The 27869-nt window shown below is 37.0% G+C and overlaps 1 protein-coding gene across 4 annotated transcripts in view; it reads left to right on the top strand.

The window, feature by feature from the left end:
• Positions 1-27599, top strand: part of Esf1 (ESF1 nucleolar pre-rRNA processing protein homolog) — a 55959-nt gene extending 28360 nt beyond the window's left edge. For all 4 annotated transcript variants that reach the window (XM_042666412.1, XM_042666409.1, XM_042666410.1 and 1 more), the window contains exons 10-14: positions 13759-13880; positions 15783-15870; positions 25553-25629; positions 26227-26373; positions 27144-27599. In XM_042666412.1, coding sequence (XP_042522346.1) covers positions 13759-13880; positions 15783-15870; positions 25553-25629; positions 26227-26373; positions 27144-27437 — 728 coding nt within the window. In that variant the 3' untranslated portion in view covers positions 27438-27599. The remainder of the gene's footprint in view (positions 1-13758; positions 13881-15782; positions 15871-25552; positions 25630-26226; positions 26374-27143) is intronic.
• The last annotated feature ends 270 nt before the right edge of the window (positions 27600-27869 follow it).

Here is a 27869-nt window from a genome sequence, read left to right as displayed (position 1 = left end):
ATTACCAGACAATTTATCAAAATAGAAACAGTGCTTACTTGTAAGAAAAAACATGGAAATACTGAAATCTTATTTTTTTTCCTTTTTTTCTTTTTGCCACTACAAGAGTTCTTTGGATTTAGGACATTGTGCTTGCTAAGCAAGAACACTACTACTTAAAACATGCCCCTAACCCTGAAGTCCTAAATGTTAAATTTATTATGATAATAATTTATTTTTAAATTATTCTCATTCTTATATTGTACAGTGTTGTATAGAAGACATTGCCAAACAAATAAATAGAATTAAATACATAGAAAAGTGGAAATGACTCTTTAAGTTATATAAATGTAACTCTTCTGTATATCACCTTTATAATATAAAAAATTTAAAAAAGGAAAAGTGGAAATGAGTTAATCTTAATTCATTATGCTATTTCAAAGATTGCCAGCCAACATTCTACCAATGGATGACAAATTTGCCAAAATACTCGCTCTTTTCCTTTACACCAGCTAGAGCCCTCAGTTGTTTCCTTTGTCGCCTCATTTGTTCCTGTATGCTACCCAAATATTATTTTCTGTGTAGATTATAATAAGAAAGTAATTGGGAAGGCACTGCTTTTCTTGTAATTACTTTATTTGGAAAACCATTTTAGAAGTATGGCTTCTTCTCAACTGTAGTTTTACTTTCTGCAGTTTCAGTTTCCTACCATCAACTGCAGACCAAAAGTATGAAGTGGAAAATTCTAGAAGTCAAAGCTTATAGGTCTAAATTGCACGTCATTCTGAGTATCATGATAAGCATGCAATCTCATCCATGTACATTCTTAATATGCTACTGACCCACTAGCATTTAGTATCCATCTCAGTTATCAGATCAAATGTCTCAATAGCAGTAACAATAGCAATAGTAGGGTTTGGTACCATATGGGTTGCAGCATCCGCACTGAGAACCTTCCATGAATAAGACGGGCTCACCTGTCATTAAAATATATGGTTAATTTGTACATTTCCAACATAGTGTCTAGTGAATATCACTGTTGCATTGTTTCACTCTTTGTCCCACCTGTTTCTATGATTCCCTTACCCTTTTGCAAATCATATAAACTTATATACAAGACAAAGGGTAAAAAAAAATCAAAAGCAGTGACAACAGGGCATAAACCAAAGGGGAAAAAATAGAAAGAAAAAAGAAATAACTGCGAATAGGACATTATAAAAACCTCTTGTTTCATTTCTTGGAGTTCATTTTGTTAAGCTTCATTTTATGTGGTCATATGCATCTGGCTATTGAGCTGTTGTGATCCTCTACTGAGAATATCATAGACATACTCTAGTTATTACAAATGAGGGAAACCATGCAAGCCTGGCTTGCTTTGCTACAGTGTCTCTGCAGTGCAAAGGATATAGCTAGCAAGAAAGCCTACAGATTGGGAGAAGATCTTTACTAGCTATACAACAGACAAGGGCTTCATATCTAAAATATACCTAGAACTCAAAAAATTAACCCCCCCTAGAACAAATCCTCAGAGTAACAACTGTCCCATTAATGACTTAAAGAGAGACTTCTCTGAAGAAGAAAAGAGAATGGCCAATACACACATGAAGAAATGTTCAGCATCTCTGGCCATAAAAGAAATACAAATCAAGACAACATTGAGATTCCACCTCACCCCAGTTGGAATGGCCATTATGAAGAAACCTAATAATAACAGATGCTGGAGGGGATGTGGCCAAAAGGCAATACTACTACACTGTTAATGGGAGTGTAAACTTGTTCAACCATTTTGGAAAGCAGTATGGAGGTTTTAAATGTAGAGCTCCCCTATGACCCAGCAATCCCCCTCCTGGGCATTTACCCAAATGACCATAGATAAAACCACACTAAAGCTACCAAATGACCATAGATAAAACCACACTAAAGCTACCATGTTCTTTGCAGCATTGTTGGCCATAACTAAGGTATAGAACCAACCCAGATGCCCCTCAGTAGATGAATAGATCAAGAAAATATGGTATATATTCATGAAGCCTTGGGTTCAATTCCTCAGTACCACTAAACAGAAAAAGTGCCTCAACTGGTAGAGTGCTAGCCTTGAGCAAAAGAAACTCAAGGACAGTGCCAAGTTCAGTGCTGAGTTCAAGCCCCTGGACTGGCAAAAAAAAAAAAAAGAGAAAGTAAAAGAAAATGTGGTATATATACACAATGGAATTCTATGCTTCCATCAAAAAGAATGACATTGCCCCATTCATAAGGAAATGGAAAGACTTGGAAAAAATTACTTATAAACTCTTGATGAAGAAAATGTGTCAATTGTAGCCAGAGAAATATTGTTTGAATTTAGATACAACTATTATAAAGGTTGTAAAATGTTAGACTGGTAGGGAAGTTGAAGTGTGTTTCATTTCCTTTTACTTTTATGACAAGGAAATTTTTAAATCAACTTAGAGATGTCATTTTGATTATACCAGCTTCATCATATTCTTACATATTCATAGTTTCTGTGATCAGAAGCTCTTCCAGTAGGAAATCATTTAGACATCCCTGAGTTTCAAACCAGCAACTTACTAGTGACCTTCACAAATACAGTGTACAGCTTGGGACCTATTCAGCGCAAAATTGGGATAGCAATAAAAGATTAATGTGATAATGAAAAGGGCCTTGAGGGCTTACAATCAAATAACCTGGATTTTCCTTATCATTTTTGGTGAGAAGGAAATGACTAAAGCCAGCTTAACACAAAAAGTAAACATTCACTGACTTATCTTTAAAATTTTATAATTTATTGTGCAAGAATCGTAGATTTCTCAATTGAAAAAAATGCTGAAGCAGTCATCTGTGTATTCAGATTTCATCAGTGTTTACAGTTCCTTATTAACTCCCAATAATTCCTCCCTACCTTTTGTGTTCATCATTCCATTTCTTCTCTAAAGTTTTATCACAAACACATGTCTCCCTAAATAGTATTTGTTTTTTGTTAGTCCTGAGCCTTATAAAAGCCTATCTGTATATTCTTCTGACATTCGCTTTTGCTATTTAAATGTTCTGTTTTTGAGAATAAGCTGTATACATACCTTCAAATATAGTTTATTTCACTTATACATAGGATTTTATTTTATCATTGTCACAATATCTATGCCAAAGTCTATTGTCAATTTTTGTAGCATATTATTATTATAATAAACAGTACTTCAGACCATTTTTGTGAGTATTCTTAACCTTGTCATATGTATATATGTAAAATTTCTTTGTGTGTGTGTGTGTGTGTGTGTGTGTGTGTGTGTGTGTGTGTGTGTGTGTGTATAGAGAGAGAGAGAAAGAGAGAGAGAGAGGGAGAGAGAGTTACTTGATAGTATGCTCATAATTACCTGTAAAAGGTTATAACCATTTTTCTTTTCCAAAAGCTTGTACTATCTTGCATTCTCCCTAGTAGGGGGAACTCTAATAACTGTTCATCTTCACCCTTAATATCACTGGGCTTTTAAAATTTTACCTGTTGAGTAAGTGTGTAATGATACTTTATACTTTTTTAGTTTGTAGGCACACAAATATTTGAGTTCCTACTGTCTACCAGACTGTTCTTGTTACTAGAAATAATAGCACTGAACAGAATAAACGCATGTCCAAGCTTTCATAGGGCCATATGTTCTAGTGTGTGGGAATTGTGGGAGGAAAGAAAGGGATTTATAAACAAGTAAACAATAAGTATATCTATTTCAGGTGCATAAGGACTATGGAAATAAAGCATAAACCCAGATGGAGAATAGGAAATTTGTGAAGAGTGGGACTGTGTAGCAATTTAAATAGGGTAGTCAGGTGATACTTCATTGAGAAAGTGACACTTGAACAGAGAATGAAGGGAAATAAGGTTGCAACACCATGTATTATCTTAGGCAAAAACATTTCAGGCAGAGGAAATAACAAGTTCAAAGGCCTCAAGGTTGAACCATTTTTTTAATTTGTGTGTCCAGTGATAATGATGTGACAGACATCTCTAGAGGATATGCCAGGTTTTTGGAGAGTAGAGTATAATAAACTCAGAGAGATAGCCAAATCATGAGTATTTGTAGATCACTAAATGAACTTTAGCTTTCACTCTAAATGAGGTAGGAAATGGAAGTGTTTAAAGGATTATTTGGTCATTTATTTTACTGTTAATGAGGAAGAATATTACTTCATGTTTTCTCATCCATGTGGTGGTCTTCTGTTTTATTGACTCAGAAGAGGTCTTCATATATTTCAAGCTGGTCTTTTGTTAGCCATGTATTCTACAAGTAACTTTCCTAATTTATGACCTGTCTTTTTACCCTTTTTATATTGTCTTTTAAAGAACAAAAATAATATAGTCAAGTTTATTAATGTCTTTATTATATATATATTCAATGTATATAATTAATCATAGTTCTTGGATTAAGACAGTCTCATCATTTGTTCAGCATGGCCTCTTCATTTCTAATAGTTAATGAGTATTTTTCCCACCAAAAAAGCTTGAACCTGCTAACATGTACCTATTTGTCCTGCTCATTTTTCCACACCTGGGGTATCACATTTCATCATCTAGACAAGTATTTATTATTTTGTTTTCCATTATGTGTAGTTTAAAAAATAATCGAAAACCAAAGATTGAATATGTTTAAGACATACAGTATGAGGACCTGAAAAACATACATATTGTGTAATGATTACTACAACCTAGTTCACACATCCAGTATCATCCATGTTTTCCATTAAATCCTTAGAATTCATCTCAAACCAAAAGTTTCTATTCTTTGATCAACATTTCCTATACCTTGCCCATCAGTCTGTGGTAACCACCATTTTATTCTCTTTTTATGGATTCTATTTACACTATTTGTCTTCCCATAGCTTATTTCATTAAGAATAACATCCTCCACGTCATCCATATTGTCAAAAAAAATGGCAGATTTCCTTCTTTTTGGCAGAATAATATTTCATGTTATGTGAGTGTGTGTATGTACTGCAATTTCTTTTGTCTGTTGATGGACACAAGTGTTTTCAACAAAGGTTATACAAATTTATGCCCTCCACTCCCAACAGTGTCCAAGTGTTTACTCCCCCACATATACTTGTTACCTTGCCTTTTTCATAATAGTGGTCCAAACAAGTCTGGGTGATACTTCATTGTCATTTTTATTTGCATTTCCTTGATAGTTGTTATTGTTGAATGACTTTTGTATATCCTTTTTGTAATGTTATATGAAGTTTTATCATAGAAAAATATCTCTGAAAAATAAAGAATACAAAGTAAAAAATCAAGTATTGATGGATGCTATAATATATATGCACTTTGCAACTACTTTGCTAAATGAAAGAAATCAAAAGGTGACATTTTATATGAAATATCCAGTACAGAGAAATGTGTAGAGACAAGAAGTTGAGTATGGTTACTAGAGAAGCAGTAGAGTTATAGGATTTCTTTGAGGAGATGAAAGTTGTGCATATTTGTGGAGATACTAAAAGCTTTTAGTATGTTCATCTTTTTCTACTCATGGCTGTCATTCTACCCTTTGTTTTCTACCTCCAGTTTCAGCATTTTTTTTGTTTTGTTTTGTTTTTGGTTGGTCATGGGGCTTGAACTCTGGGCTTGGGTGATGTCCTGATTCAGCTCTTCATCTCCAGGCTAGCACTCTACTACTTGAGCGACAGTGCCACTTCCGGTTTTCTGGTGGTTTCTTGGAGAAAAAGAATCTCACAGACTTTCCTGCCGACTTTCCTGCCCAAGCTGGCTTTGAACCGTGATCCTTATATCTTAGCTTCCTAAGTAGCTAGGATTACAGGCCACCAGTGCCCAGCAAGTTTCAGCTTTTTACTGAAGATAAGATAGCTCTTACTGCCCTGGCTGGCTTTAAACCTTCATTTTCACATCAGAGTAGCTAGGATTATAGGCATGAACCACCAGTACCCACCCCATTTTCACTTAAGTTTTTTTTATTTCATCTTCTCTGTTTTCTTTTTAAGGAAGCCCTGTATAAATATGCTACTCTCACGCTGTATTTGACAACTCATGTTTTCCATACTTTTGAGTCTACATGGTTTATTGAGTAATTTCTGTACTTCTTTATTCTTTCTTTACATCTGTTTACTATGCTGTTTAACTTAGCCATTGACTTAATAATTTCAATTATGTTTTGTTTTGTTTGTCTGTGTTGTAGTAGTGTGGTTTGAACTCAGCCTGAGCCTGATGCTTGCTAGGCAGGCACTTTACTGCTGAACCATACTTCCAGTCCTCAATTAATGCTTTTTATTTCATGAAGAGGTTTTTCCTTGAGCCTTTTTTTTTTTTTTTGCAATTATTTTTAAATACTCTGATCTTTTAATATCTTCTCTTTTCTTTTTAAATTTTGGTTAGTTGGGAGCTTGAACTTGGGGCTTGAGTGCTGTCCTTGAGCTTTTCTTTGCCCAAGGCTAGTGTTCTACAGCACTCTAGCCACAGCTCCACTTCCAGGTTTTTGATATTTTAGCTGTGATAAGAGTCTCACAGACTTGCTTGCCCAGGCTGGCTTTGAACTGCAGTCCTCAGATCTCAGCCCCTGAGTAGCTAGAATTACAGGCATGAGCCAGTGCCCAGCTAACAGTGTTTCTTTAAGAGAGTAGTTGCCAGGTGTTTAAAGACATTTCTAATCCAAGATCTATTGAAACTGAGTTTTTGAATTGGAATATTTAGGACCACACATGTAGTGTGAATTCAGCCACAAGTCCATGGATTTATGGGCTTGTGGTTATAAATACTCTGGGGTAAAGTGTATTTTTACTTTATTTATTCCATATCCAGACCCTAAATGGGAATGTATTTTCTCTGACTGATAGGGGGAAGGATGTGTGCTGAGGGCACACTTAAGGGTTCTGACTTTATGTAGTGGTCTCTGATGGGACCTCCCACCATGATCAGATGCCAAACTTTGTCTGCCGCCCCTTGGCTAGCAGCCCATAACAATCCCAAGATCCATAGTGGACTATATTAGATTAGTTTGTATCCCCAAGGAAAACCCACGCTTCTGAATTTCTGTTTGAGCTTTCTTGTTAAAACTGGACTTTGGATTTCCCTTTGTTTTCATATATCTTAGTCATTTATCTAATAGTTTTCATAAATTTTCTAACTTGTCTATAAGCATGTGTAACAATAAGTAGCACAAATAGTTCTTCAGTCTTCTTTGTCATAAATTCATTAGCAGAATGGCTTCACCACCTTGGTCAAAACTTTAGTCTGTCAGTACTAGGACAGTTTTTGTCACAAGCTGCTTGAAAAGCAAGGAAAACATACAAATAAATTGCAGGCAAATACAGGAAACAATAGCTCCTTAATGAGGCCCAAATGTTGTCTTGTATTTGAAGTCAGCTTTTTAAGAACATTTGATTCTAAGCGGCAGGGACATTTTGATTTGCAATAAATGGAATGTACTTGTGAATGGAAGCCACCATTTTAAGAGAAGGTAAAAGGAAACTTGAAAAAGAAGTAGAAGTCAAGATAAACTTAATCCAGACAGTTATAAGGAAGTGTCTACCCTGTGAAGAAGCTTTTAAGCAATCAACAGCAGAAAGTATTTACATTTGTTCATTCAGCAAATAGGTTGAGGGTATCTTTTGTGGATACTTTAAATGTTTTGGGAGATACAAAATTAACAACTACATGATAAACAGTTCCTGCAAAGAATATCTTATCAAAACTTCTTAACTTTATAGTCCTCATTTTACCTGTCTTGTTTTCATGTGTTAGAAGAAAGTTAGTTTCAGTCTGTATCAGAAAGCTTACAGCATGCATTTTGTCTTTATAAACAAAGCCTGTTACAGTACCTAGTTGAGTTATTTTAAGTTATTTTTGTCCTGTCCTTTGAAGACTTCAGTATTTCATATGAGCAAGGTCAGATGGAATGCCTACTCTTTTATTTTAGCAGATCTTGAAAGGATGGATATTTATGAGTGCTTTTATATGCACGCAAACTGCCAAAATAATTCTGAATGGATTGCACTGAAATTAGTACTATTGTCATACTGAGTCATCTGCATTCATCATTTGATTTGAAAGGGGCTTTTGCTCCTTTTTTCTGGGATAATTGTTGCTATCTTTACCTAATTCAGGATTCCTTGGATATGCTTAAATTTTTTTAATGAATTTATGCAAAGTTAAAAGCAGTTATAAATGGTGGAGGACTTTTTCAGCCGTATAGTGGCTTTTCTCACTAAGGCTGACTCTAAAGAATGTCCTTGTGCATTTGCCAGCAGATTTCTGGGATGGGCATACTTTTAAGAACTTAGAACATAAACAACTGTGATCTGTGGCAAGAATTAAATGACCTCATGATGACAATGAGAACAAAGCATTTTTGGGTTATCATAGTGGTGTGTTAATTCATTGCAATGTGTTTGTCATTCTATTATTTTGGTGCATTTAAGTGAGAGACAGGACAAAAAAAATACAGGCTGTATTTAACTCAGGCTACTATTTCTTTCTGATAATAAACCAATTAAGTTCCAGGAAATATTCTTTCCTAAGAATAAATACTTCTTGAATTACTCTAGAGCAAGAAGTCTTCTTTAAAAAAAAAAAAAAAACCACACAAACTATTTAGGGATAAAGACCATTTATGTAGACTTTTAAGTTTTGATTCATTTTCTGTTGGAGAGAATACATTCCAAACATGAAAGATCAAACACTTGGCTTGAAATAAGAATTTTCCTTCAAGACAGAGCAATTAAGTGTTTATTAAGTATTTACTGTATGTTTGGCAGTATACTAAATATTATAGAATACAAAAAAGGTGACTTTAAGCTGTTTTTGGTCTAGTTTTTAAAGAGAGGGCATATGCAGATGAAACTTAACAAATGGAAAGACATTATATAACCAAGTATCAAGTAATGCACAGCATCACTTATGTGGTACAAATAATTCCATAGTGTATCTTTTCAGAAATTACCTTGGATCATTGTCTACAACAGTGGTATTCAACTAGGGGTAATACTTACTCTGCTACAGGAGTTTGGCAGTGTCTAGAGACATTTTTGCCTTCACAGTTGAGTTACTAGCATTGCCAGAGATACTGCTAAATATTTTCCAATGCACATGGTAGCTCTTCACATCAAAATATCAATAGAGCTGGCAATGTGGCACGCACCTATAATTCCAGTGCTCAGGAGATGGAAGCAGAAAATCATAAGTTTGAGTTCAGTCTGTCCCCCTTCCCCCAAAAAAGAAGTCAAGGTCAGTAGAATCTACAAATGTCAGTGCTGATAGTTTTTGAAGTTGTGAGAGTTGTACTTTCCTCTTTCCCAAAACCTTTTCAGCCAGTGTTATTTGAGTGTTCTTTGACTATAGCCCTTGAATCTTAACACAGAGATGGTCACTGGATGCCTGGAAGTTGTTTTGAATATCATATGCAACTTTTTCTGGTAGAAATATGTCAAGCCAGTGCTCTAGTCACCTAAAATAAATAGCACAAAACCTTCTCGTAGCTCTGGGCTGAGCTAGAACTTAAATCGCAAAGATCAGTATTAACCAAAATAGTTTTGTGTTGAAAAAAAATGTCTCCATATAATTTAATTTAGTATTTTGAATTAGTAAACTGTTTCTAAGTGCATAAGAAAATTATGATTGAATGTTGTAAATGTTATTTCAGTACCATATCTAATAATACTATGCATTTGAAATATATGCATTTTATATATATAAATTATTTTATTTTGTTATTTGCAATCAATTTTTATCAGAATTTATGCTTTTTCCAAGATGAAAATCTCAATTTACATTTCCTAGGTGCTGTTTTTTTAAATATTTCTTATTGTAAAGGTACTGTACAAAAGCGTTGCAGTTACATGAGTAAAGTAATAAGTATACTTCCTATTGAGCATTGTTATGCCCTCCTTTGTTTTTCCCCTACTATCCCTTCCCTCCCAACCTCCCCAACTTCTCCATCCTCCCCACCCCTCCAGAGCTGTAAAGTTCATTTTCAACATAGTGTCTTGTACATCTCATTGTTACAGTAGTTCAACCTGTATCCTTATTTCAACGTTTTGTTAATTCCCTTCCCCTCCCCAAATTAGAAAAATGTATATGCAAGATTCAGGGAAACAGAATCAAATACAGTGAAAACGGGTTATACCATGGGGGGAAAAACATACAAAAGAAACACAAAAAATCATACAGTGCATTATAAGTACATTAAAAACAGCAGCAACAAAGATAAAACCTCTTGTGTCTCTATCTTGGGGTTCATTTCACTTAGCATCATCTTATATGGTTATATGTACATAGCTGTTGACCTTTTCTGCCTGTCCTAGACATATACTAGTAATTGCAAATAAGGGAAACCATGAGACATATGTTTCTTTGGGCCTGGCTTACTTCACTTAACATAATTTTTTCCAAGTCTTTCCCTTTCCTAACAAATGGGGCAGTGTCATTCTTTCTGATGGAGGTATAGAATTCCAGTGTGTGTGTGTGTGTGTGTGTGTGTGTGTGTGTGTGTGTGTGTGTGTGTGTGTGTGTGTGTGTGTATACCATATTTTCTTGATCTATTCATCTATTGAGGGGCATCTAGGTTGGTTCCATATCATATGGTGAGTAATGCTGCGATAGACATGGTTATGCTGGTAGCTTTAGTATGGCCTTCTTTGTGATCATTTGGGTAAATGCCCAAAAGTGGGATTGCTGGGTCATAGGGGAGCTCTGTGTGAAGTCTTTTGAGGAACCTCCATACTGTTCTCCAAAGTGGTTGAACAAGTTTACATTCCCACCAATAATACAGGAGGGTTCTCTTTTGGCCACATCCTCTCCAGCATCTTTTGTTATTAGAGTTCTTGATTATAGCCATTCTAACTGGCGTGAGGTGGAATCTCAATGTTGTCTTGATTTGCATTTCTTTTTCTTTTATTTGGGGGGGAGGGAGGGGGAGCCCAGTCGTGGGTCCTGAACTCTGGGCCTGGGCACTGTCCCTCAGCTCTTCAGCTCAAGGCTAGCACTCTACCACTTGAGCCACAGTGCCACTTCTGGCTTTTTTCTTTTTCTGCTTATGTGGTGCTGAGGAATCGAACCCAGGGCCTCATGCATGCAAGGCAAGCGTTCTACCACTGAGCCACCTTCCCAGCCCCGATTTGCATTTCTTTTATGGCTAGAGAAGTTGAGCATTTCTTTATGTGTGTATTGGCCATTCTTATTTCCTCTTCAGAGAAGTCTGTCTTTAAGTCTTTAGCCCACTTATTAATCGGGCAGTTGTTTTTTTGAAGATTTGTTGTTGGGGAATTTAATTTTTTGAGCTCTAAGTATATGTTAGATATGAAACCCTATGAGACCCATGTCTGTTGTATATCTAGAAAAGAACTTCTCCCAGTCAATGGGCTTTCTATTGATCTTGCTAGCTACATCCTTTGCCATGCAGAAGCTCTGCATTTTCATGCAATCCCATTTGTCCAGCCTTTCTTTGATTGGTTGTGTTCTGGGTCTATGTTTCTCCTCTGTGCTAAGGAGCCCTATAGTTCCTGTAATGTTTTCAGGGTGTCTGCTTTGACTTCGAGGTCTTTGATCCATTGGGAGTTGATTCTGGTGCAGGGTGATATCTAAGGATCTAGCTTTAGTTTTCTTTTTTTGGGGGGGGGGGGAGGGTCTGGTTGTGGGGCCTGAACTCTGGGGCTGGGCGCTGTCCCTCAGCTCTTCAGCTCAAAGCTAGCGCTCTATCACTTGAGCCACAGCGCCACTTCCGGCTTTTTTCTTTTTGCTTATGTGGTGCTGAGGAATTGAACCCAGGGCCTCAGGCATGCAAGGCAAGTGCTCTACCACTGAGCTACCTTCCCAGCCCTAGCTTTAGTTTTCTACAGGTATTAACCAATTTTGCCAGCATCCTAGGTGCTGTTTGTTTATAGAATCATTCAGAGATCTGGACATGACTTTATATTGTAAACATTTCTTCTGATTAGTATTTTGTAAAGTGAATTATGTTGTTCCTCATTAGAAATATTTTTAATTAAAAGCTGTGTTTCTCACTTACATCCAGTAAATCAGAGATCCTACCAGCAGTATGTAATAGAAACAAATCTACATAACCTTGATTGTGTATATAATTTAATACTTTCCTAAGCCCCAGAAATCTGAGATTAAGTATTGGCTTAAAGCCAGGGAAGGGACCTTAGACCTTAGAGGTCATCTATTCCAGCTGTTTCAAACTTCTCTTTGGGACCCATGGGGTCCCAAAGCACTCCTGTTAGTTGTTTCATATGCATGGAGTTCTACCCGATATTTTAAGGCAGAAGTAAAGCACATGGCGGGTGGGGGAGGGGAGGGGTGCAGGTAACATACTTCTGATCTATACCAGGTTCAATTTTTATATATTAAGGAAACTTAGTCCCGTACTAGAGAACGTAAAAGGGGGAGTCCTAAGGCTGACCAGTACTTGTGCCAAAGTAAAGGGAAATGTAAATACTATGCTATTCCCTTCGATGATGACTATGTGGACATATTTTGGTAGAATTTTTGGAGAACATGATGAGGACTTCTAATATGTAGATGATAAAAAGTATTTTAAAAAATAACAAATGGAATCATTTGAAATGTCTTCTTAAGAGCATGTTAATAGAGGTCACCTCACATTCTAAATATTATGAAAGTGAAAACAATCCCAAGGATTTTATAATTCTCATTTTAATGATTAGTACACAGAGTCTGAGAACAGTTAATAACTTGCCTAAGAACACACAACTTGGAAGGCACACAGCTGGAATTTGAACTCCTGATTATCCTCTATACTATTGCTAGATATAACCACAATGTTAATTGGCCTACAAAATGCAGAAATAGGTAAGTCACCTAGGAACACGAATCAGTAACAGCAGATCTCTAGATATAAAGAGCTTATAAGAGTCTTGAAAGAACTAAGCTAGACAGAGTAGAATGTAAAGCTGCTTGTCCTCTTGATCTTTACCTTGTGTTCTTACAAAGCAATGAGAATTCTTTCTTATGGGTATTTCAGTGGGGATTGTCATGTCAATTAATTGTTGTTCACCACTTATAGTTTCTTGAGAACTCAGGCTTTCACTTGGGTAGCAGAAGCAACAGCAGTAATTTTAATTAGCACTCATATCCTGACTGCTAATTGCTCCAGAATTTTTCTTAGACACTCAAAATAATTAAGTTTAGAAAAATTACATTTGAACCTGAAAAAAGAATTTTCTGTTAAGATACCATTTCACTATGAGGATCAAGCTGGCCTTGAATTCATGATCCTGCCTCACTAAGTGCTGGTGGTTTACACATGTGTCATCACCCCTGGTTAACAAAGAGGTTTTCTTTAGTGGCTTCATCCTGTATCTAGTTGCTGGATTCATTTGTTGATTGCTTTAAATTTCATCTGTTGAAGTTTATTAGTGGTTGTTAGTAGGAAATAGGTTTTATAGGAATTCACTGTCCTTGTGTGATCTTGGGGTACTACAATCATTCATATTAACTTATTATCTTGTAAGGATTACATTTGGCCAGGCACTGGTGGTTCAACACTTATAATCCTAGCTCTTTAGGTGGCTAAGATCTGAGGATCAAGGTTCAAAACCAGCCTATACAGGAAAATCCATGAGACTCTTACCTCCAACTAACCACTAAAAAGCCCAACTATAGCTGTGGCTCAGGTGGTAGAGTTCTAGCCTTGAGCAAAAACACTCAGGAACAGCATCCTGGCCCTAAGTTCAAGCCCCATGACTAGCACAAAAAAAAAGAAATTATAAACTTTTGCTAGAAGATATAGCATTTTCAGCTAAACTGGTTGTGTTTTTTTTCTATAGGTCTCAAAGAAAGTGCAGAAGAGATGGTCAAAAACAAATTGGAAGGAAAGGATAAACTGACACCTTGGGAGCAATTTTTAGAGAAGAAGAAAGAGAAAAAAAAACTGAAAAAGAAACAGAAGGTACAAATGATAGTTATGACCAGATATTTATTGCATACCAAATATGTACGAGGTTCTCTTTATCTATTATCTCAGAATATAGCCACTAATAGAATAGACCTTATTGTCATCCCATAAGAAAAAAGTAAGTTAAATTTTTTCTTCAGGACCATAGAGTGGTATGTAATCTTAGTAAGAGCTGAGAGCCACTTTCCCCATGTGTTATAATGTTGTATGTGCCACCTGAATGAAGGACACTGGTAGTCAGTGTATAGCTGTAAATAGAATGATTCCATTCTGTGTTGTTTTGTTTTGTCAGTCATGGGGCTTGAACTCTGGGCCTGAGTGCTGTCCCTCAGTTCTTCAGCTCAAGGCAAGCGCTCTACCACTTGAGCCACAATGCCACTTCTGGTTTTTCTAGTGGTTTATTGGAGATAAGAATTTCACAGACTTTCCTGCCCACGCTGGCTTTAAATCATGATCCTCATCTCAGCCTTCTGAGTAGCTAGGATTACAGGCGTGAGCCACTAGAGCCTGGCTCCATTCTGTGTGTTTTTGAAAAAAGAGAATTGCATAAAAACTTTTGTACTTAATATATTTGTAAAAAAAAAAAAGCTTTTGTTTTCGTCTTTAAGATAAGGTTTCAAGGGATTGTAGGCATGGCTGAGTTGGTAGAGTGCTAGCCAGTGATGGAAAGCATCAAGTACTGAGTTCAAGTACAAGTCTTGTACCACCCCCCCATCCCCCACCCCCGTCAAAAAAAAAAAAGGAGACAAGAAATAACGCTTCACTTTCAAGCCCAAACAAGTCTCAAACTCATAATCTTCCTACTTCAGACTTTGAACCCTGGGATTACAGGTATACAGCATCTTCATCTGCCTGTGTAGAAGTTTTTGACTTGAGATTATACTATATACCTGTGTTTTTCACTGTTCACTATTGTATGGCTGTTAGTTGCTGTTGTCATCAATCTATTGATGAAGAATGCTTTCTCTGCACTAATATCGAGTTCCTATGGATAGTATGAGTTGACTGCCATCATTCAAATAATAATACCTTTTCCAGAGTTGTAACAGCAGAGGCAGTGTAGAGTTTTGTCACTAAAAACCTTATCTTGTCACTGACATGTCATTGCTTTATGAATGTTACCATTCATAAACAGTTTTACAACTTGGGAATCTTAAATGATTCTGTCTAGTGCCACACTGTTATTTTATAGTTGTAGGAAATCAAATGATTTGTCTGGGGTTATTTCATTGCTTATAAATGCCTAAGATGAAACCAGAGTCCATGGTCACTCAGCCTAGTGTGTGTTCTACTGTACTGTATTGTTTCTGTCTATACTATGTGAATTTACAGCACTTTCACTGCAACTGTTGCCTTTAGTGCTGTAAAAGGCCACAACGTTGGATACATCAAAGTATGATGCAATGGAGTCTTTTTTGTTTTATAGGTGTTTTTCTTTAATTGTTCTTTGTGTTCTGCTATACCAGAGCTTGAACTCAGTACCTTGTGCCAGCTGAGCAAGTGCTGTATCATTTGATCCACATCCCCAATTGTCTTTGGTTTGGTTACTTTTCAGCTATGATCTGTCACTTTGTACCTGGGCTGGCCTCAGTAGTCCTCCTGTTTGTACCACCTGCACAGCTAGGATTATAGGTATACACCTGGTTGGTTGTTGAGAAGGGATCTTACTTTGTGCTCAAGCTAACCTTGAACCATGCCCTCCTTGTCTCTGCCTTCCAGATAGCTGGGATTACTGGTATGTCCTACCATTCCTAGGTCCTGTTTTGTTTTATGATTTTAATATTTGAGACAGGGTCTCACTGTTACTCCCAAAAGATGTGCATGAAGAAAATGACACACACATACACACATTAAAGTCCTTATAAAAATAAAACTGTTTTTATATTCAACTTTAAGGCTCTTGCTGAAGAAGCCAGTGATGATGAACTTCCTTCGGATGTTGATTTGAATGACCCATACTTTGCTGAAGAAGTTAAAAAAATAGGTAAGTAAGGTTGCATTTGAATTTTCAATTGGAATCTAAAGGAAAAGATGACATGGGTAGAAAAAACAAAAACAGAAAAACAAAACAAAAAGTAGTTACTCTTTAAAAATTACTAAACTTGAAGCTAGGCATATTGCTTATTGGTAGAGTGCTTGTCTAGCATGCATGAAACCCAGGGTTTCATTCTTCAGTACCACATAAATGGGAAAGCCGGATGTGGTAGCTATGGCTCAAGTGATAGAGTGCTATCCTCAAGCAAAAGAAGCTCAGGGACAGTGCCTAGGCCCTGAGTTCAAGCCCCAGAACTGGCGAAAAAGAAATTACTAAACTTTGCTAGCTACTCAGGTGGCTGAGATCTAAGGATTGTGGGTGGCAATCTCCAGTTAACCACCAAGTTGCCGGAAGTAGAGGTGTGGCTCAAGTGGTAGAGTACCAGCCTTAAAGAAAAAAAGACAAGTTAGAGCGTGAGGCCCTGAGTTCAAGCCCTAGTATGCACACACACACTCACTCACTCACTCACAAATTTACTAAAATTTGGGTAACTCCATTAGTGGTTTATGAGCATGTCTGGCCCATCCATTGATCATATTTGGGAAGGACCAGCATGCCTCTGTATATAACAAAGAATAAATTTATCATAGACTTTTGGTAACATGGTCAATTTAACAGTTTACTGGGAAGCTATTCAGATGATGTCCAGAAAAGGATGAGAGGAAATGGAGAGACTGGTTACCTTTTGTCCTATGCTTTGATATTTCTCTGTAATACTCAGATTTCTCCCTCTCTTTCTCTTTCTCTCCCCCCCCCCCCTTTCTGTCTCTTTCTTTCTCTCTGAAGAGATTATGGAGAAGTCAAAATGAGGTGAATTTGTGTCACATGCATATTTTTGAATTTATAGATGAAATTCTGCTCAAATATTCAAAAGCACCTATGTTCATCTTGTCCTTTTTTTACATTTATCCTGCTTAGTTTTAACTAACAGCTAGTTTTTCTCTTACTCTCCCTTTTCTGAGTCCCTAAACTATTTGGTTTCTCATTTCCTGGATTCAGGAAACAGCCTTGTTTCCATTGTGTATGTACCACTTATTCTTTCTGGAATGCTTTTATTCTTACCTTTTTGGTCTATGTAAATGTGTTTGGGAAGGTTTTGGCCATAGTTGGAAAAAATCAGTACAGAGACCACTGTAAGCATTTTTCCTTTCCCCTGATATTTATACCATACCCATGAACCCCAAAGACTTGCTCTTGGAGTGACTCCAAGCTAGCATTGTAAAGAGAGGGATTTTATGAAGTTTCCCGGCTTCTTGTCCCTCCAGACTAGTGGGCCAGAATAGTTCTCAACAGGAAAGTCAAAATTGCTTAAAATTATTTCCTGGTTGTTACAGCCATTTAGCACTGACATTTTATTGATGAAATGAATAAAGTCTATTATAGGATGTGAGATTCTTGGGAATTGGAAAGAGAAATGGAAACTTAGCATATTCTGCTTTTTATCATACCTGTGTAGTCATTTCTAGAAGATGATGGATTTTAGCCTTATCCTCTGGCTAAACCAAAGTTCATAATGGAGAAATTATAGTTTCCTTGTTCTCTGTCCAATGTGCCTCATTTGGCATGTGAATGGTCAGATTACAGAACTCAGAATAGGATTCAAAGAGCAAGTTAAATGGTTCCATGGCATAGAGCAGCCAGTTTCTTGGAATCAGCATATTTAAATTGTGTATTAGCATTCTCTAAAGTTAGTATCCCAAGTTCCAAGTGAGGGGTATAAGTACAATTTGCTTGCTTTTGGTACACTTTTGATTCTAGACTATTTCTGAGGAAGAATTTTTTCTATCTGATCTTAAGTAATAAGAGTTTTGTTCATTTATTTTAAAGAACAGAAAGGCACTTTTCCCCCCCAATATTGGGGATGGAACTCAAGATATTGAGCTTGCTAGACAGGCATTCTAACACTTGAGCCATTCCCCCAGCACTCTTTTACTTTAGATTTTTTTGTGTGTGTGATTGTTTTTTAAACATAAGGTGTCACATTTTTGCCCTTGCCAGACTCAGACTACAATTCTTCTGTCTATGGCCTCCTGTGTGCTAGAATGACAAGTGTACTCCTGAGTTTCACTGAAATGGAGTCTTGCTAACTTTCTGCATGAGTTAACTTCAAACTGATCCTTCTGATTGTTACCTTCCAAATGGCTAGGATTATAGGCATAAACCATTGCTCCTAGTCTCTGTACTGAGAATTTTATACATAAAATTTACTACTAAAAACATAGTGTCTTGCCATGTTTGTTTATCAGTAAGGGTTTTGATTGTCTTATCACTTGCTAGGTACTCTGATCAATTGGAGAGATGAGGTAATAATGCAAACAAAATTGCATCCCTCTAGAAGTGTGGTTTTAAGAAAGATGTGTTCACAGATAAAGAAGATTGCAAAAGTATGGTAAATGTTTTTTTAAAAAAAGAATAGGTAAGATAGAGGATAACTAGGAGGACAAAGGGAAGGGGAAGATTATGATTTGGTAAGCAAAGAACGCTTCCTTAAGGTGATGGAAGATATTGGAACTGAAACCCCTTCCCCCCCCCCCAAAAAAAAGCAGTACATAAAAGAGAGATGTAGTTGAATTATGAGTTATGTCAGGTACTAGTAGGCAGATACAAAAATATCCCCCAGAAACTTGGTGAGCTACAGAGATCATTGAGTAAGGTAATCTTACATGTAGTTTCAATAATTTAGTGTGAGTTTAAATGAGAAATAAGGAAATCAATAGTGGAGCTAGAACTCAGGTTCTGGGCACTGTCTCTTAGCTTTTTCACTTCAGGCTGATGCTTTTCCACTTGAGCCACAGCGTCATTTCTAGCTTTTTAGTGGTTAATTGGAGATAAGGGCCTAACAGACTTCCCTAACCCAACTAGCTTTTTAGTGGTTAATTGGAGATAAGGGCCTAACAGACTTCCCTAACCCAACTGGATTCAAACCATAATCCTCAGACTTCAGCCCCCCGAGTAGCTAAGATTACAGATGTGAGCCACTGGCACCCTGATTTATTTGTTTGTTTTAATTTACTTTTTTGTGGGTCGTTTTTTGGTGGTACTGAAATTTGGGGCCCTCATATTTGCTAGGCAAATGTTCTGCCAACTGAAACATAGCCCATTTTGCTTTAATTATATTTTAGATAAGGTCTCACATTTTTTGGCTTGGGCTAGACTGGACTTCAGTGCTCCTTACCTATGCCTCCCATAAAGGTGAGATTAAAGGGCTGGGAAGGTGGCTCAGTGGTAGAGCGCTTGCCTTGCACGCATGAGGCGCTGGGTTCGATTCCCCAGCACCAGATAAGCAAAAAGAAAAAAAGCCGGAAGTGGCGCTGTGGCTCAAGTGGTAGAGTGCTAGCCTTGAGCTGAAGAGCTGAGGGACAGTGCCCGGGCCCAGAGCTCAGGCCCCACGACCAGACCTAAATAAAAAAAAGCTGGGATTACAGATATATACCATTGCGCCAGCTATTTTCTGTTGTGATATAAAGCATAAACATTGATTTAATATTTTATACTCATGTTCCAACAGGACAATTAAGATCTAAGCATGCTATAGCTCTAGGGAACATTTATTTAGAAGTATATGGTGGTAGGTCGGGTGGGGGGGGGGTGGTAAGGCTTTATTAGTTGGATTTTAGTTCAAGTTGTGAGGGTTTTTCTTTAACCAGATAGCTCCAGTGATGTAAGTTGTATCAGCACAGTATTGCCTTCATTATTTGTCAAAATAAATAATTGTAGAACATTACAATATTGTCATTATGTAGGATTGTGACTGGCTTCCAAAAATATTTAAGATAACAAATTTGACTTTTTAGCATTTGGAAAAATGTGTAGTTCAAGTTCTGCCATTAAACAAGACAAAGACATTGTAAAATAGGTGGACTATGTACATTTATAACATATGCACCCTAGTAGTGGGCTTGCATTGTGCAAATACAAAGCTAAAAGTAAGCCCAGCCAAAAAGTAGCATAGTAGAAGATTTATTACCTGTAGCAAGTAGACAGAACATGAGAGTTATTTCTAAATCAGTGCCTTTCTTTAACAAAGAAACAGGGATTTTATTTGGAGAGATAATATAAAGCCCTTTAGAACTGGGCCATTCCTGAGCATGTTCAGTTTGAGGTCATAGTTCAAGGACAGATGACAGACATATTTGTGTACATTCTTAGTACAGTCATGGAGCATATGTTCAAAAAGTTAAAAGCCAGAATAGAACACTTTTGAGCTTGTTCAGCTAGCATCATAAAGATGGCAGACAGGAACACTTCTGGGCATGCTGTTAACTATAAAACATCTGACATGAAGTCTTGGTTGGTATTTGACCTTTGAGCTATTAAAATCCATCTATGTATACTTTTTAATAGCATTTCCAGAAGGATGTAAGATTTTTGTGTATGTGTGCCAATAGTGAGGTTTGAACTCTGGGCCTGGGCACTGTCCCCGAGTTTTTTTGGTCAAGACTAATATTTAATTACTAAAGCCACATCTCCACGTCCAGATTGTTCATTGGAGATAAGAATCTTGGATTTTTTGCCCAAGCTGCCTTTGAATTCAGCCTCCTGAATAGTAGGATTTACAGATACAAATACTTTTGTATTTTTGTGGCTCAGACTGATCTGAAACTCAAGATCCTCTTGTCTCAGCCTGCTAAATTCTGGGATTACAGGCATATGCTACCATGTCCAGTTTAGGGGATACTGTTTCTTACTGTTCTTACTTATACTTTAATATTTTAGAACAGGAACTCCATTTCCCTGGTACTGTACATGTAATTTAAGTCTGAAAACTTTCCAGAGGGATGATACACTTTTTTAAAAAGTAGATGTACCCCTTTAATATTATCTTGTTAACAGTTCAGAAAGGATCTCTATACATTATTAATCTTTTGACTAAATAGTTCAGCATAGCAGATAATAAATTTTTGTGAGAAAAGAAATTTTCATCATGCTAAAATTGGGTGTCCCTTTTAGTCTTGACAATTTCTTTTTTCTCCCTGCTGCAGTCAGCCTTTCATGTTATTTTTATGACTTTTCACCAGGTTGTTATAAAATCTGGAGCAGTTCATTGTGGGCTCTTTGAAATTATGTTCCACAGCTGTATGTGAGAATCTTTATCTCCTTTGTGCATTAATCATATGCAGCCTGGTGTTTCCCTTGCTACACAGTGATCCTTTGCATATGGCCTTTGTCCACTTCCTGCAGGGTCTGCTTGAGAGCACAGTAGCGGAGGGGATAGAGTTGAGTCATAGCTCTAAAACTTGGAACCTTGTTACCTACCTATAAAAACACATAACCTCGACAGAAACTTACAGTTTCAAGAAAGACGCATCATTCCCTAAAAACATTTTAGATAAGACTAAAGATTTTCACTTTGCAGAGAAGGGATGCCTTCCATAAATATTCTTTAAATGCCATGGTAGCACTGAGCACTCAGTGTTCAATCCACCGTGCATATTCTCTCACCAGTCTGCATGATCACAACAGGAACATGTGAAGCAGTCTCAAAAGCTTCTATTGACTTTGGTTCCTGCTTTCCTTATTATACGCCCTTACCTGCAGTGTTTGAACCATGATTGCATGTTTTTGCGTCTTTAATTTTGTTACTTTACAATCAAGTGTGTTCTAAGCTGAAAAGGCCATTACCGGGAGAATGACATTTGATTATGGTGGAAGGGGTGTGTGTTTTTAGGAGTGTCATTAGCGAGCCTGAGCCATAATGGTTGGGTGTGAACCATGATTCCCTCACTAAAGTGGGACACATGTACCAATCTGTGCTTTAATTTCTTCATCTGCAAAAATTAGAGTTACAGTAAATAATAAATCCATCACATAGCATTAAAGATGAATTGATATAATTAATTACAATTAACTTACATAATAGCACTGCTATATGGCACATAAGGGAAGTTACCTTATTACTGTGCATTAACTGCTCTCCTTATTTGCTAATCCATTAACCCATCATGATCCTAAAAGGTAGCTGTCATCATTTAAATCCCCATTTTACAGATAAGGGCACCAGCTCAAACTGCTACAACTAAAATATAGTAGGCTCAGCATTTAAACCAAGCCAACTGCTCCAGAGTTAAGTGCCCTTAGCTGCTGCATACTGTCTCTTGTTAGGAGCAAGGGCATCTCATCTCATCTCATCTAACAGCCTGCGTGCTTCACAAGTCCCTACATGTTCAGAAGTCCCTGCATCATTTATAGTTCCAGTAACACTCACTTGCAGCAAATTGTCCATATCTGTTTTACTTCTGGATAGGTAATCCTTAGTTGAGGTAATCTATTTAATAATGCTAAATGGATTTCTAGAAATACATTTTTATTCTGTGAGCAAAAGAAATCTCAAGAGGCAGTTGGAATTTAAGTTTGGATTTAGAAGGAGTTATAGCTAGAAATAAAAAAAAACAAGCAGCATAGAAATGACTCAAGCCTTAAGCTGGATGAACAAACCTTAGATAGAACAATATCCAAGGACTGAGCCCTAAGAATGTACAACCTTTACAAGTCAAGAAGGGAGGAAAGAACCAGCAAAGCAACAACAGGGCCTGGTAAGGGAGGAGGAAGAGGGAGGTGGCCCACTAACCTGGTGGGGAAAAATGTGTCAAGACACATTTTGTTTGGTTATTTGGGTATTTGGGGTAGTTGTTGATGGTGGGTTTTGTTTGGTTGGCTTTTGGTGGTACTGGGGTTTGAGATTTGAATGCAGTGACCTTGCTGGGCAGGTGCTCTTACCACTTCAGCCACTTCCCTAGGCTTTTGGCTTTAGTTATTTTTCAAAACAGTTCAACTTTTTCTTTAGGCCCAGTTTTAGACTGTGATCCTACTTATCCTTCTTGGGTAGCTGAGATTACAGGCATGTACCACTGCACCTGGCTGGTTAGTTGTTTTTTAATTGGGAGATTCATGATTTCTATGTGCTGATGTAAGTATAGTAGAGAAGGAAAATAAATGATGCAAGGGAAAAAGGGAATAATTACTAGAATGGTATATGAGAGGTAATAAGAGAGGTAAGGCCCATAATTCAAGTGATAGAACTGGTTTACATCATGCATGCAAGTAATAATCAGAGTAACAACCCATATTTAAATACTGCTTATTGTGTAGCAAGCACTGTTCTAAGCACTCACCTTTTTTAGTTCATTTAATACAGAAACCTTAGAGTGCACTCTGTCACTGAGAAGTTAAATTAATTAGACCTCTAGTTAAGGCCCAGCTTTATACTGGGTTTATACTGGGTTTCAAATCCATTTTCCTGTACAACAGAGAATACTTATTGTGGGAGTCTTTTAAAGCTCACTTTTGATTGCATTTGTTTTCTTAAATAAGAAGTGATGTAGTCAGCTGAGATCAGAGTGCAGGTGGCATGAATTTTAGGCACTAACTTCCCTGTCACTCTGACCACTTTTCCTTTTCCCGTCTCTGCTGAGTCTCAAGGCCTGCCTGCTACAAATTTACCATTCTTTCATGAAACATAATAGACATTCAGTTAACATTTGTGAGAATGATAAAAATCATTGAGTTTTTTAATCTCTGTTTCTGTTACCTTTTTTTTTTTTTTGAGACTTTTTGGTTGATTTTCTTTTGGTGTAGGGCCTTTGACATGGTAGATAAGCTCTCTACAACTGAGCTATACCCCTTAAGTCCTTAACTGTTAATATTCTTAATGGGTTACATAAGATCTTTAAATGGGAAAGTCAGGTAGTTTATAATAGTAGCAGCCATTTTTTTTGTTACTGTTTTGTCGGTCCTGGGGCTTGAACTGGGGGCCTGGGTGCTACCTGAGCTTTGATGCTTTACCACTTTGAGCCACGGCTCCATTTCTGGTTTTTCTGGTAGTTAATTGGAGACAAGAATCTCATGGCCTTTACTGCCCCAGCTGGCTTTGAACCATGATCCTCAGGTCTCAGCCTTCTGAGTCACCAGCACCCAGCCAACTATTTGTTTGTAATGTGAAAATCCATAAACTTTCAGAAATTGGGGGAAATGACACTACACCTATGTTCAGCAGTTATTACCATTTGCCATTTGTATTATCTGTGTTCTTAAGTATTTGAATAGTCACAGTTATTCAGGGAGTTTTATAGCATTGTATGTACATACAGTACTCTCTCTCTCTCAGATTCAGTCAAGGCTTACACAATCATGTTATCTCCGGTATATTCTAATGTACAAGACTATATGCTTTTTTCCTTTATAAACCATTGCCTTTTCCAGAGCGCATGTTAGTGGGCTAATGTTTCATATTCTACTTTGTAGTAGTTTTTTGTCCCTCCCTCTGCCCCTGTATTTGTGATAAGCTTGAATTTAGAATAGCATAGTCATTCACCCCAAATCACACTGAATATTTTTTGAAAGGATATTTCATAAGTCAATGCTATATTTTTTGTATTATATTACATATCACTTAAGGTCAGATTGTCCAAATAACTGCTTAATTAAAGTAGTGCCCAGGAGAGGATTTTAGGGTCTACTAAGGCACTTGCAGGCTTATACAGGGATACATGCCTAGAAGTACAATAAGACAGCACTGGTTGTTTTTCTGTACTGTGAGGTCTCATAGCAATCTGCTCAGTGAGATAGCTCAGATATAAGGAGACCAGTAGTCCCTGTTGCCTGAGATTCCCATGTCCCAAATAGGAACAGATATCATTCTAGTGGCTCCTCCACATAGCTTTCAGAGCTCTTTATGCCACACTTCATACCACTGACAAGAGTCACTGCTTCAAGGGAAAACCAAAGTTATGAGTGTTTAAAGACTTCAGTCAGAAGCCACATCACCATAAGTAGTTTCCTGATCATACAGCCAGAAAGTTAGCTGAAGATCAAATTTTTCTTGGAGAGCTACCTCACCAGTGGCTCACTCCTGTAATCCTAGCTACTCAGGAGGCTGAAATCTGAGGATTGTGGTTCAAAGCCAGCCTGAGCAGGAAGTCTGTGACACTTTTATCTCCAAGTAAGCACCCAAAAGCCAGAAGTGGAGCTATCTGTGGTTTGAGTGGTAGAGCCCTAACTTTGAGCAGAAAAATTTAGGGACAGTGTCCAGGTCTTGAGTTCAAGCCCTAGGACTGGTGCACACACACACAGAGATAAAAATGGTCTTGGAGAACTTATACTTCCAGGTGGTTACTATCAAGTTATTTTTGTAAAGGTGAATTCTAAGATCCAGTATTTTCTTCATCTTCTTTTCTGTCATGTCTATGAGGTAATTTTCCAGAATGGAACAAGATGCCTAGTATAAGTTTTTGAGTAATCTCATCTTAATTCACTATGAAAGTATTAAGCCATTGTTTTCTGTTGTGTTTGTGTGTAGCATAGTGACTTGTTGGTTATTTTAATTGGTTTGGTTTTGAGATAGGGTCTCAATGTGTAGCCCAGACTGGCCTTGAACTTGTAGTCCTCTTCCCTCAGCCTCCTGAGTGCTAAAATTAAAAAAGGCATTGGCCAGCATGCCTTTCAGACTTTTCTTCTTGATACTATTCAGCCATGCCATCTAAAAGTACTGTATTAATTATTCACACTCCAGCCTTCTTTTGGTACTATGATTTTTCTTCCTTTAGTTTTGACACATAAGATTATTCCTAGATATAATGTGAACAGATTGTTGTCCTATGATTTTTAACCCTCTAATATTGATTTGTTATGTTAGGTATGAAGAAAAAATCAATGAAATCTTCAAAAGATGGCCCATCTCCTGAGGAAGAAGCTGAATTAGAAAAGCAAAAGGTAGAAGAACATGGTCATTGTTACATACATAATAGATAATCAGTACATAATAGATAATGCAGTTAAATGAAATTGTGCACAAGAATTTTTATTGTCTTCAATTTCAAGAATAACCCATATCAGCAATGAGATTAATAATACATAACTAAATATCTTAGTAACATAGTGTTTAATATTACCATTTTATCAAGCATTATGGCAAAAAGCAAACGAAAATCTGGTTATTAAAATACACATCTGGAAAGTATAATTTGCATCACAAAATAAATCTAGTGTCATTTGCTGGGTTGAATGTTATTACTGTAAAAGAGCAAGGTAAAAAAAAATTATATTGAACAGAGTTGGGAACTCTTATTCCTGTAGTCTATTAATTGGCTACAATAAGTGAATTGAAGTCTGGTTTTTAAGTAAAAGCTGTCATCTCTCTCATACCCCTGATTCTAATACATCACTTTCTGTGAGTGAACCTGGCTAGCTACTTGTACTTGCAGCTTAATGCCTCTTTCTATTCACTATTCATCATATATAAATAATACTTTTAAAGTAACAGTGGGGAAAAACTCAGTTATACATCCCAACTTTTTTCCCTCTCTGCAGGCTGAAATGGCTTTACTTGTGATGGATGAGGAAGAAGATGGTAAGAAACACTTCAATTACAGCAAGATTGTGGAGCACCAGAATCTGAGCAAAAAGAAGAAAAAACAGCTTATGAAAAAGAAAGAATTAATAGAGGATGACTTTGAGGTAACCAAGAATATAAGTCATTAGCCTCTAAAGAAAGTTGAGGTGCTGCTTGGTGCTGGTGCACTTGCCTAGCCTGTGCAAGATCTGGGTTCAGTCCCCAGCACCATTATACAGTTTCACATTTGCTTCAGTTATACTGAAGTTTTTTGATTTATTGATTTCTTTATGGGAAAAAAAGCAAAATATCTTTATCTGAGTCACTCTTGGTCGCTACTTATTTTTTGCACCAAGGTTAAAGTTTCTTGAAATGTACTAAGAATGCAGTAACTTTACATAAAACTGCAGCAGGAGTATGTTTCCATTGCTTATTTATATATTCCAGGAATTAATTTTGTACTATAAGCAAGGGAAACCTTCCCTTAGGAATCACCCCTACCAGTTCAAAGTAGTCGTTGTCATTGTAGGCTGTAACATACACACACACATACATACATAAGTACATACATAACACATGTGCTCACACTACTCTAGATCCCTTTCAAATAAGTGGTTGCCATTTGATGACAGCAGCACACACTGCATATCATACAATGTGGAATTCCAGGGGTAGGACTTAAAATAATAATGGAAGAATAATGGAGAATAATGGAAGGGGTGGCTCGCTCAAAATGCATTGTACTCACAATCTGACTTTAACTGAAATGCCTGTATACAACTACTTAACTTTTTTAGTGTGGAAAAAACATTTCTAATACATGAGGACAAACTGCTGATTTTCTATCTTATGACCAACACCTCACCACCTTTATTTACTCCTTTTAAATTTTCAGGTAAATGTTAGTGATGCACGGTTTCAAGCAATGTACACTTCCCACTTGTTCAATGTGGATCCCTCAGATCCTAACTTCAAGAAAACAAAAGCAATGGAAAAGATCCTGGAGGAGAAAGCTCGCCAAAGAGAACTAAAAGAACAAAAACTTACTCAGACAATAAAGAAAAAGGAGAGTGAGATTGAAAATGCACCACAGAAGAAGTCCATTGATCCTGCCTTGTCAATCCTGATCAAATCTGTAAAAAACAAAACAGAACAATTTCAAGCAAGAAAAAAACAGAGAGTCAAATAACCTGATATTGTTTCTTTGGACTGAGAATGGATTCTCCTAAATTGTGCAGAAAAAGCAGAGGGACTATCAGGACTGTGAACAAGTTACAAAGTTTGTTCCCATACCAGCCTGTTGTACCTAATTAGGGATACACTGACTTTAATACACATTTTCACAGATTAATCACAAGTTTCCAGGATTATAAGGTATATAGGATTTATATAATTTAGAAGTTAATTTTTTGCTAGTAGAAAATTACTCTAAATTATCTAGACTGGTTTTTGTTGTTGTATTAGCAGTGAGGCTTGAACTCAAGGCTTGAGCTTTTTCACTCAAGACTGGTGCTCTAGCACTTGATCCACAGCAGTTTTACTTCCAAATTTTGGGTGGTTAATTGGAGAAGAGTCTTACAGACCTTACTGCCCTGGCTGGCTTCAAACCATGATCCTTAGA

The sequence above is a fragment of the Dipodomys spectabilis genome, unplaced genomic scaffold, assembly GCF_019054845.1.
Source record: "Dipodomys spectabilis isolate Male_0828 unplaced genomic scaffold, ASM1905484v1 ptg000365l, whole genome shotgun sequence".
NCBI lineage: Eukaryota > Metazoa > Chordata > Mammalia > Rodentia > Heteromyidae > Dipodomys > Dipodomys spectabilis.
The sequence above is the reverse complement of the archived record's forward strand: the minus strand, read 5'-3'. Positions and strand labels throughout refer to the sequence as shown.